The sequence below is a fragment of the Phoenix dactylifera genome, chromosome 12 (genome assembly GCF_051530095.1).
Source record: "Phoenix dactylifera cultivar Ajwa chromosome 12, Ajwa_hap1_PhDact_Kaust_v1.1, whole genome shotgun sequence".
Taxonomy (NCBI): Eukaryota; Viridiplantae; Streptophyta; class Magnoliopsida; order Arecales; family Arecaceae; genus Phoenix; species Phoenix dactylifera.
Window position 1 is genome coordinate 13,458,631 of NC_143201.1, and position 11,812 is coordinate 13,470,442.

The window sequence follows — 11,812 nt, forward strand, 5'->3', positions numbered from 1 at the left end:
TACTGGACGACGAAATGGATTTTGAAATCAAAAGCTTTGCAAATGAAGCCTAAGTCAGACAGGATGTCCAGAGAAAATACACTCGAAGCAAGATCATCCTCACCTATCCAAAATGTGAAGCTGTTCAAACTCTCAAACGAGACAAGTGTGGGAGGACTCGGCAATCCGGTTCCCAAAATGGAGATAAAACGAATGCCAGGTGGGGCCCTTGCAGTATAGATGGGTTAGCACCAGTTTGAAATTAGACAAACTAAGTCATCCCTTAATTAGGCATCATTGTAGTGGACCCCTAACTTTCCCCTCTATTTTTTTAGGTCTAAGAACAAGAATGTCGAACATAAGTCCGCATCCTGGTCCACGATCTATAAAGCATAAATAATGGTAAAAAGATTCATCAAGGACCAATGGAAACCCAAAGAAAAGAAAAGGAGAAAAAAAAGGTCCAATGCTTGATGCCTTGCTGTTGCTACAGCCAACCAAAAAAGAAAGCAGCTTTCCGCAGCTTCTACTGTTGATTAGAGGGCCATATTGCTACATAAGAAAAAGGACCATAAATCAATGCCCTTCTCTAATATAAGGGGCCCTCCTCAGGATTCCTGCCTACGTCGGAGCCTCAGCTGCAAGTCCTCCCACCATATTCCTCTACAATCATGTTGAACTGTTTGCCCTATCATATAAAGAGCCCTTTATGCACTGTGGCTGTGCTTGCCTTTCTTTTGCACCCATGTGTCCTGATGCATAAAAGGTACCTGTTGAAATTTAGGTCAATGAGGATATGGGCAATGAGTGATAAAGACTTTTGAGATTCAACATTCTAGGCACATCATAACCTTTCCATGGATGCCCAAACAACACTTCAATCATGAAATTTAGCCATGATCCTTAAAAATCCAAGTCGAAACTTAATCGGCATGGATCAGATCGGCCGAAATCATGTCATAAGGGTTGGACAAAACTTGTCTGATTTTGATCCTAGGTCGCTCGCGTTTTGCAATTTCGGTTGGTGAATCAGTTTTGCTTTGATGTTTGTACATAGTAAGTAGGCCACAAAATTTGAACTTTAATACAGTATCATGGCTGGCTGTCCAAGGGATTTGGACAAAGCATGACACGAAGGCTTTTTCAGTTTTAGCTCCTCTCTTAACATTTTATTCCCCCATTTCCCACCCTCAAAAAGTTATACTTTGACGCAATAGCGGTGTACCGTGTTATAAATAAATGGAGAAAATAAAGTACCTCTTGCCCCCAATTAAGAAAGATTTGAATTACCATAGGATCAAACATTCACTCCATCAGGCCCTGATCAAATCTGGATTGTCTTTAATGGAATATATACAAATATGTGAATTTTCTTAATACACAAAAAACTAAATACCTTTTTTTCATTATTATGACAAGCTTTTCATAAAGATGCAACCGTAAATGAGAATCGTAATCCTAATATCTCTTAACAATAAATTATTAAAGAACCCAATTGATGATTAGATGATGGGTGCCTTAGAAAAGGACAATGAAGATTATAGAATAACATTTAAATGCCAATGCTTTCCTATCCAACAAACACATATTACTCTATTATAAAAAAAGTTAATAGGTAGGGAAAAAATTTGTTAAACCTAGTATACAGAAAACTCTTAATATCAAGTAGCTCAAAACATCAGTTAACATGAATCATTCGTTTTATAATATAAGGTGGAGACCATTACAAGCGAACCATATATTCCCTCACACACCGCATGAGCAGATTAGTGTCACACACAGGAGTTCATATGATAAATAGGGATGGTAGAATACTAATTTGCCAAAAGCCAGAAGTTTATAAGCCCAGAGAACTTTACACGTCCACTTTGATTCATTTTCCTTCTGGAACATCACCAATCTCGCCTTCCTTTTGGTCATTGGAACTTAGAATCCTCTCTCCAACTTGGCGGTTTAAGGGTATCAGGATTGATGCAAAACCATAATATGTTTCCAGTCAAAATAGGTTATAACTTGATCCACGTTTCTGAGTTGTTTTGACCAAGTTAATTCTTGTGCATAACCATCTGATCACAAATATTGAATTCTAAATCACGATCTCAAACATTCGTCATGTCCAGCAGAGATTCTGTGATTCCACTGTAACTACACCAGTGAGCTAACTCAGAAGCCAACATCTCAAAACACCAACTCCACACCTACAAGTCAGCGAGTCAGTGACAGGACGATGTGTTTAGCTGTTAAAATGTGGGTGCATGGAGTACTGTTTATATCGAGTCGGTTCGGTTCACATAATCTTCTATTTAACCATTTCCCTGTGCAAATTCTAAAATCAAATTCACCATTAAGAAGACATTCTGCTGGCAAACAAAGCCTTGTTGCCAGTAACACAAGGAACAGCATTCAGAAAAGAGGTCAAGACAGGCAGATGTACGCAAAGACAACAATGCAACACATTATCTAATAGCTGTGCGTTTCCATATCACTACTAAATTTTTGAATTATGAGGCAAGTGTTGGAGAAAAGAAGATACATAAGGTGCGTGTAACAAGATCTCTGCAGTCTGAATTAAGGACAAGGAACCATTAGGTCAACAGAATAAAATTAACAATGAGACAACTGAAAGGAGATATTTACAAGGCAGATCAGGAAATAAGGGTGGCTGCTTTATCCTTTTAAACAGTACGAGGCAAGGAGAAAACATACAGACAACTCTCGAGGGTGAAAATTACAACACATTCAAAACCATAATAGATAAAGAAGGCTCCTAGCCTAAGATAGCATAGGGCTTACTCGTGACATAAAGTAATTCGGCTAGACCCCACCAAAGAAAAAGCTTTCCATGAATCCTTCTCTTTCCCTGACCTCTGTTTCAAAAACCTACAAAAAGACAAAAGAAGGATGAAAAGATGAGTCCCTTTCTGTTTAATCTCTCAAAGGAAAGATACAAATAACAGAAGAATCTGTTTCCATGTGCCCTATCATTATCATCAGCCTAGAGTGTGGCACATGTAATGCATATGAGAAATAGTATGCATTATTGTGATCCTCCAATCTGATTGAAGATTTTTTACTATTCATGTAATTTGATAGATAAACTTCAAAATTTGGGAGGTGCACCTTTTTTGTTCGTCTCCCACAGTGAAAAACTTTAGTAAATGATGTGTATTTATTTTTTGATGGTAACAGTTATAGCGGCATGGGGACAGATGACCAACATGGAAACTCATAAATGATGCGGCAGTCAGGAGTTTTGGCTTAACAATAAATTTTATATATTAGATGTGCCTAAAGAACAAAATCTTCCAAAAAGAACAAAAAGAAAACAAATGGCTGCAGTGAAAATCTTGCTGATTATAGCATTTCTACCTAAGTTTCTAATTCATTACTTGCTTTAATTCTGTAATCTTCAAACAGAATCTTGAAACAGCCAAAGTCAGCAATATAATTTGAAAAGACATGTCCCTGAGAAAAGATCCTGATTCGGTTTAACATAGCAAGAGGATTAAGTTTCCTGAGAATTACATGTAAAAATGCATTTTTCTAGTTATGAATAATGAATAGAGTTCATTGTGCATCTTTTTCAGAAGGATCTCATTACCACCAAACACTTTGGCAAAGGAGATGGAGAAGATGAGCAGTGTAAAGAAGGGAAAAGAAAAAAGAAAAAGGAAAATGAAGCACTTACCTACCAATTCCAGGAGGTAGCTCTGTCAGTTCTCTGGGTTAGCTGTTGATGCAGGCAAAGGGTCTTTTTTTTCTTTTGCAGCTGTATTTCCTCCCATAACCGTTGCAATCCCTTCAACTCTTGGGTTTAGGGTTCCTGGATTCATGTTCTGAACCTCGTCTCTTGTGTATATATAAATCTTGCGGGCCATACTACAGAATTCTCTGCTTACACAAGAATACTCCAGTTAGCATTATGTGCATGAGTCCTCAAGACATGCACTAATCTTCAAATAACTAATTAAACGTGAAACAAGATGAGTGCTTACAGCCAGGGGTCATCTCCCACAAGCATCATATCACCCTCATCATCAGTATATACAATCAGCCAATTTTTGTTTGGAGCCACCAATTCACCCTCAAATTCGAACATCTGATCTAATTCTGCAATCAGTTCATCATAGCAATTGAACTTTGCAAGGTCCACAGACCTTCCAAGTGCAATTCCTTGTTTGTGGACCTGGAATGAAATTTGTCAGTTTGTTTATCATAGAGGTAAAGCAGATTAATCCCAAGATTCTTAAACTAGAAGAAAATAAGCAGGGAAAGAATACAGCTTTTAGGATATCAAAAGCTACCAGATAATTTTCTAAAATTTTGACAGATGATCAATGCTCACATGAATGCCAAATTGAAGTGGAAGTGTTGATAATGGATAAAAATATACTGACAAATAGGTTAACAGAATTAACAAAAAAGAAAAAAGAACATAACAAATGGCACAAAAAAATCTAAGTGAAGAAAGTAGGGACTTCTTTTGTAAGGAACAAGGAGCATTGTACTTGAGTAGAAAAAAAGCATGATAATCATCATCTCATAGTTTGTAATATTTAGATAAAAAATGTAATATCCAACTTCTACCAACAGTCTTTCACCAAAGTTGTATGTCATCCATTAAAAAATAACACCAAAAGAAGCACAACAGCGAAATATATAAATGCAAATATAATATATACAAACATAGAAAGATATGCATTTGGTTTGAATAAAGCATAAATAATGAGAGAAAACCTTTGTGCAGCTCCTACTTGAGCCGCCCTGAAGCTTGCTCTGAACTTCTTTAGCAGTCTGCGGGCAATGCTGATGATACATCTCATGCTCAGTTGCTGCTGGAGCAGTAGTGACTAATTTTGTACCACTGGGCAACTTAGAATGGCGGTCACCTTCTAAAGCTTGAGATTGGTTCTGTGCTACTGTAGGTTGAGTATGTGACACACTGTCATTGGTGGCATTCGGCTGAGGCGTTGAATGTTCAGATCTCATTACATGGTCAGATGGAGCAGGAGTGCTGTTGAGATGAAAACCAAAGAGCTTGCAATTGCCACTTTCTTTAGGTCTTGTTATTTCATTCTGGGCTGCTACCGAAGGTTGAGGTTTAACCACCCTCTGACGTGCAATGTTTTCACTTTGTGAAGTTGACTGTAGATGAGCTGGCCAATTTGGAAGATTTTGTTCGACCCTACGACCTTGCACTAGACAATAATCTTCCAATCCACCATATGTAACATTTTGAGCTTCCTGATACGGTAAATCGCCAAAATGTGTTGGCATTCTGAGTGTTGACTCCATATTGAAGGTAGGGTTTGAAGGCATCAAAGAATACTGGTCCAAAAGCAAGTTAACATTGCCTTCCTGGTCTTGAAAATAGTTCTTCAATCGATTTGTACCAGTTGACATTTGTTCAATAAAATGTTTACCACATCCACGCATGTCACCAAAAGGTCGAAATCCAGATAGCATGTCCTTGTAGGTAGGTTCATGCCTATTAATTTGCATCCAGTTGTCTGAACCCAACCTTCTCTGATAAGAATCATCATTTTTGTCTTCGTCAAGGGATGAAGGCCACATGAGGGGCTTCTGAACAGTGTCTGAATCATTACTGTCACTTAAGTTACTTCTCAAGGTCATGTTTTCTTGGCCTTGCAAGACCCTTGGAACTCCACGAACTTGCGAAGGGTCTGCAGTGACTTTGTTTGCACCTAAAAATATTAGCATTAAAAAAATGTTGCATCAACAATAAGACAATAGAATAATCATCGGGAGTCAATTATTTTGATTTATAACTTAAGTTTCAATAATTATGTTGTTACCTTCCTTTGTAAGAACAGATGAATCAGGTGAGGAGGGCATGGCATTTGGTCGAGGCCTTTTTGTCCTAGGTGTTGGAAGGGGGTTCAATGGAGGAGCCAGAGCAGGTTCTATGTTCCAAGGAGAAACTCTCTCTGGACGAGGAACAAATGAGGTCTCATCCCACCGCACCTAAAATTCCAAAAGAATCATCCATATCAACATGCTTGAGAACTCTGAGATATGAAGAATATGGTTTTTGATATTACCTTCAGGCATCTCCATTTTGATCCAGGCCAGCTGTTGGAGTCAACATCTCCTATGCCAACTATGGTGCCAGTAAATCTGCCAGACAGAGATGCAGAAATTAGCTAAGAGATAAATGATCAAAAGCTCCAGTAACTTGGAAGACATAACATAAGTTCAGTGGCATCAAGTGCCAGGGTACAAAAAGTGATGATACCTCTGCTCTGGGGCCTCTTCACCTTCAAACCTCATCTTGAATCTCATCCCTATAGAATAGATGTTCTTGAGAGATTCCATGTATTGATCATAAGGAATAATGAACTCAGATGGGCTTGTCCTGTTTTGTGGGACTCAGTCATCAGTTGAAACACCAATGATAACAATGACAAGGATAATGTCAAAGAAATTCAAACTCACAGATAAGTGTCCATTTTGTCATTCAATATTTAGCAGCGACACAATTTGTTTTCCATATTAGAATCAACATAACATACAAAGCAGATGAAGCATACAGATCACACCTTGGTTTGTAGTAAACAGTGAACATGGTTCCAGTTGTTACAGCATGCCATGCTGTAGCAAGCACACCAAGGTGCATACTGTGGCTAGATATGACTGAAGATGGAACATTTGCTTGTTGTCTCATAGCCCTCCTCACCCCGACACGTAGTTCCCCATATTCTCCCCTAAGAGCAACACAAACAATTCAGTGCCAAATTTATGACCAATTATAAGATATTGTCATCGACATTCACATATGAGAACAATAGGTTACCTTAGAAAGATAAAAGCATCCCCAGCAACGAGCCTTTTGGAACTAACAAAGACACTCCATCCACTCTGAAGCAGATGTCTTCTTGGTTGACCTAAGATTATATGCACCTCAGTCATGATTAAGTAAAAAAGGAAACTAACCGATAAGATTTAAGTAGTCTATGTAGCATAACAGCATGACAATTTTAACAAAAAGGAATGTGACAAGGCTTTCCTTAAAACCAAACAGCTTGACTCAGCCATTTACCAGCTCATGCAAGGCCAGCACTCAAACCGTGCATTCGCACTCTATTACCATAATAAAATATCACCATGAAATTGCTGTAGCTCCATGACTCTTAATGTTTCAACAAAAGAAATGTTCTTACATGAATCCCGTATTGATGTCTTGTCTCCAATATCATAATAACATGTCCCCACAACCTAAGGAAATGGTTGATCCCCGAAATCTTGGGGAAAATCTCTAGAAAAGCATGGTGACACACATATTATATCCCAAAGCACCCCCACGCTAAAAGGTATCTCAATCTCACTCCAACACACTAAATAGCCAGAATTTTAAAGACTTAAGTGACAATAGTAATTACCACGAAAGATGTGGCGGAAGCGCCATTCAACCCCATGCAAATCCTTTGCCATCAGCTCCTGTGTTGGAGGTTGCAAGCGCATATCCTAATGGAAAAAGATAAAGAATAGAACAAATCAAACAACTTTGAAAAGACCTAACACAAAAAATAAAACTTAATTAAGAAACAACAAAAGTAAAGGACTGCAGCAAGGTTTTCACATCCTCACCAATGGAGGGAGGCATTCGTCTGCATGCCTCCTTAAAACAGAGAACCCGCCGTGGGTGCTTGTGTCAGATGCAGTCAAAGTCTTGCAGAATGAGTGCACATGAGGCCTAGGTGGTGGAGGTGGCAAAGTCTCCTTCTCCACTGCGTTCTCATCTTGCTGACAAAAACAGCACATGATACGAAAAAAATTTCACAAAAGTACCCCCTTTTCCACAGCTCCAACCCAAAAAGATGCCAAAACAAGGTCTATGAAAGCACTGAGATGTCAAACTCTTACATTTGCCTCGGGGAGCAGCGTCACCTGAGCAAAGACCTCATCCGTCTCTGGCTCAGCCTGTCCAACACGATATAAGAAAGCTCAATTAAAGGAGAGACAAAAAAAAAAAAAAAAAAACCTGAGAAACCCTAATTCTCTTGCAAAAAAAGAAGGGGGGGGGGGGGGGGGGGGGGGGGGCGTGTATTAGAAGTTGGACCTTCAGCTGGACGTTGATCACTCGGCAAAGGATTTTGGGTGGCAGGTCATAGATTTTCATCTGCTTGTCGGCCAACTGATTTGTAGAAGCCTCCACCTAAATCCCCACACGAAACCAGTACTTCGAATTTAGTAGAAGAAGAAAAATCCCCAAAAAAATAATAATAATAAGAGGATACGAAGAGAGGATCCCCTAAAAATCAAGACTTCAGCTGGAGAAATTAGAGGAATTCGAGAGGAACAGGAGCTACCTGCTCTAAATGACCTTGGGGGAAATAGAAGACCCTCTCCGTCTCCCGAGGAATCGTCACCAGAGGCCCAGCGCACGCGAGCCAGAGCTCAGTATAAAGCGCGTCCTCCGCATCTGAAACAGAGAAGAAGTAGCAAACGAATCCATGAGCAAGAATCCTACAAGAGGACAAACCGGATCCCCATCTCCTCCGGCCCGAAACCCCTACCTCTCCCGGCGGCTACGGTAGCGGTGGAGGCCACGGTCCTCGTGGCGGCGGCGCCGGACTCGCTGCACACAGAGGAGAAGTCCTCCCCCCTTCCATTACTGCCGTTCCCCCTCGTCACCTCCATAGACGCCATCTCACGGCCACCGCCGGAGATCACTCATCCGCGCTCCCAAACCGAACGAATTCCACCGCTCAAACGCCTCCTGAACCCGAATCCGTCGATTGGACACGATAACAAGGCCTAATTCGATGATTTCTCACCGGAATTCCCAAAAAACCCTAGAAAACGCTCCGATCTCTCACTCGAAGCCTCCGGATTTCTCGCCTCTCTCTCGCTCGCTGTCTCCCGCTCAGGAAAGGGGTAGACAGGGAGACGCGGGGAGAGGTCGAATGCCGTTAAGCCGACTTTGGGAAGAGTGGTCAGCCGGGGGACGACAGGAACCCGAGGCCTCAGACCACGAGCCGAAAATTTTCTGGCGACCGTTTCGACCGTGATTCATTTTAGACTTCTCGACCGAGCCGTTCGGAGAGGGCTGCCGACCGGACCGGGGTCGATTCTTCTGCGGTTGGTACTGGAAACGCGCTTTTTCTTCTTCTTTTTTTAATTGAAGCTGGGCACGCGGGGGACCGTCCTGGAATTAGTCGGCAGGGTTTTAAATAACGAGCTGATAATAACAAGTTTATAATAATACTAATTATTAAAAGGTCAAAACGCACGTGATGAAATGTTGCCTACTTAAATTGAAACAGTACTTTTGATAACTGCATCCCCAACTTACTCCTATTATTTATTGCATAATCGCATCTCACTCGAATATTTATATATATATATATATATAAAAGTAAAAGCGGGCCTATTTCCTTTTTTTTCATCTTTATGGGACGTGGGTAGAAACATGTGGCATTGATATTTGGATGACGGTGGTATTTCTTAGAAAAAGAAATCGCAAATTTACTATTTTGAAGTTTATGCAAGTAGATAAATGATACTCACTACTTACTACAAAATTTATGCAAGTAGATAAATTGATGAAGCTTAAAGCACTTTGAGATCTATACAGTAGGTGATACAGCAATGGGTTAGTATGAAAAAAGATGAATCTTTTTTTCGAGCAAAAGATACAACCCCATGCCTTCATATTTGGTCTCTAACTTAATGTTGTAGATATATCTTCTAACCAGACAAAAGGTTTGATGTATTGTTCAGATGCTATGATAATAGGTTATTATATGTCCGTGGAATGCCAAAACATTGGCTTTGGCTTCACTATTCATATTGGTGCTCACAACACAGTATTTTATCTTCGATCGGTCAAAGCACTTTGATTTTCTTGGATGCACTCATTTTTGTTAGTTTTCTGTTATCTCTTACTTAAAACACTAAATTAGAGACTACTCAAAGACTACATATAGATTGGAAGTGTTTTTGATTAATTAAACAGATATGCACTGTGTGCATGTAAAAATTTAATCATTCATGGAAATGAAATGCAGCATCTAATGCATTTGCATGCCTAGGTAATGAATTTATTGAGAAATTATCTATTTAAGATGTTAAAAGTTCAGGGAAGGCATTTCTGTCTTTATTATTCTCTCTTCCAACACTTATTAAGGAACTCACATGTATTTGAAAGTAAAAAAAAAAGTTCAAGATAGATATGTAGGGTGTATTTAGAAGACTAATATGAAGCATGTATTTGTGATAAAAAAAATGTGTTTTATATTGGTTGTTACACTAACTAATATTGCTATGGATAAGAACCAGGTAACTTGTAGGTCTGGTCTGGTAGGCTTATTCATTGAGCCAATCAACCCAAGGCTTGGCACAAAACAAGCATGTCAACATAGTCAAAAAAGAAAAACCTAGAGATACAATGAACCCGACCTTAACGAATCATAGATTTATTCTAATCCTGCTTTCTTCAGCACATGCTATGTGCCAGTCAATGTGTGGCAATGTACACAGATTCTATATTCATTTCTAGTTAGTCATCTAAGTTTCAAGCACCAACTATAACCACAACATGATGACCAATGCATCATCTATCATGTCCCCATCAAGGAAAAGACTAAAAGTCAAGGTTGTTTGCCAAGGAGTGGTCTAAATTCTATCCATTACTATTCACATTATTATTTATTTTGACATAGTAGTTCGCTTGCCTGCATTGCCATCAGGGATAATAAACTAGATTATGGTTGCTCTCATGAAGCTTGACATCTTTGGACATCATTATGCTAGCTCCAAGTTAGGAGATGCAGAGAACTTGCAAACCAGCCATTGCTTAGAAGCTATAGATATTCTTAAGATATAGCGCAGCACCAGGAGCAGACTTTCATGAAAAAGTCTTGTTAAGTTCTGTAAGGAAACACAAAGTCAAAATTGATGCAACTTATATAATCCCTATGATGGACATCATAGGAATTATATAAGTAATCTTTGGAAAACAATTGGAGACTGAAAATAATTAAAAAAAAAACAAAATAAGAAATAGAGGGATCTTGATCTGAGACATGCTAGGGACTACAGAACCTCTATGGATTCAAATTAGCAGCAAAACATTGTGCGGCAGATGTGAGAATGAGAAGGGAAGAGATAGGAAAGCGATAATGGAACCATAGGCTAATATATTTTATTAATAAACTTGGCTCGCTGATTGTTACGTTAGAACTCATGCACTTTATATAAAAAGCTACAAATAAACTAACATACCACACTATTTTGCAATTTCAACTCAAAGGGTGCCACTGGCAGCCAAACATTTTCCTCATTTATCTATACTACTTTGGATATCAATGGCTTTATCTCCATCTCTAGCTTGCTTAACTTGTTCCAATGAATAACCATTGGTGATTAAAATTTAATTTAATTATGTGACCACAGAAATATTAAAAAACAAAACACATAGACATAGTAGAGGATTTTTTAGGAAGAAGATGGCAGCACAAAATACTCCTCCTTTTTTTCATTAAAAAAATCCGAACATTATAAATATTGGTCCTTTTATAATAAGAAAATTAAAGGCCATATGATCCCATGTAATACATCCAACACAAAACACCAAAAAGTAACCAATAAAATAACAAAAGAAATACTTTTTTAAACTTGTTTCCTAACTCTACATTGCATCCGTTAAATCAAGTTCTTCAAACTTGATTATACCAATCATCTCCTTTTATGGCTTCATAAAAATATCTGCAATTTGATCTTCGGTGAACAAAACTCAACCACAATCTTCTTTTCTTTTACTAAATCTTGAATGTAATGAAACTTGATATCAATATGCTTACTGCGACCA

General features: G+C 38.8%; 1 protein-coding gene across 4 annotated transcripts; it reads right to left on the reverse strand.

The window, feature by feature from the left end:
- Positions 1-427: 427 nt before the first annotated feature.
- Positions 428-9,145, reverse strand: LOC103696958 (auxin response factor 2A-like). 4 transcript variants are annotated; one of them, XR_005513266.3, is made up of 16 exons: positions 8,517-9,090; positions 8,310-8,422; positions 8,060-8,155; positions 7,864-7,920; positions 7,588-7,743; positions 7,380-7,464; positions 6,794-6,884; positions 6,540-6,704; positions 6,236-6,355; positions 6,042-6,117; positions 5,796-5,964; positions 4,717-5,684; positions 3,975-4,165; positions 3,668-3,870; positions 2,773-2,859; positions 428-749 (listed from the first exon to the last, which is right to left on the reverse strand). XR_005513266.3 is itself a non-coding variant. In XM_008778705.5 (15 exons), exons 1-14 carry the CDS (start codon positions 8,647-8,649, stop codon positions 3,693-3,695), a joined length of 2,598 nt encoding a protein of 865 aa, XP_008776927.4. In that variant the 5' UTR covers positions 8,650-9,145; the 3' UTR covers positions 2,436-2,859; positions 3,672-3,692. The 4 variants fall into 4 exon arrangements, 2 of the variants coding, with proteins under 2 accessions (XP_008776927.4, XP_008776920.4); XR_005513265.3 differs by lacking the exon at positions 428-749 and adding an exon at positions 1,662-2,177; XM_008778705.5 differs by lacking the exon at positions 428-749 and having other exon boundaries at positions 2,436-2,859; positions 3,672-3,870; positions 8,517-9,145.
- Between the last annotated feature and the right edge of the window lie 2,667 nt (positions 9,146-11,812).

Coding starts and splice junctions, on each gene's coding strand:
- LOC103696958 (XM_008778705.5), bottom strand. CDS start 8,649: ATGGCGTCTATGGAGGTGACGAGGGGGAACGGCAGTAATGGAAGGGGG. Junction 4,166..4,716: donor CAAGTAGGAGCTGCACAAAG/GTTTTCTCTCAT, acceptor ATTTCATTCCAG/GTCCACAAACAAGGAATTGC. Junction 3,871..3,974: donor GTGGGAGATGACCCCTGGCT/GTAAGCACTCAT, acceptor TTGTGTAAGCAG/AGAATTCTGTAGTATGGCCC.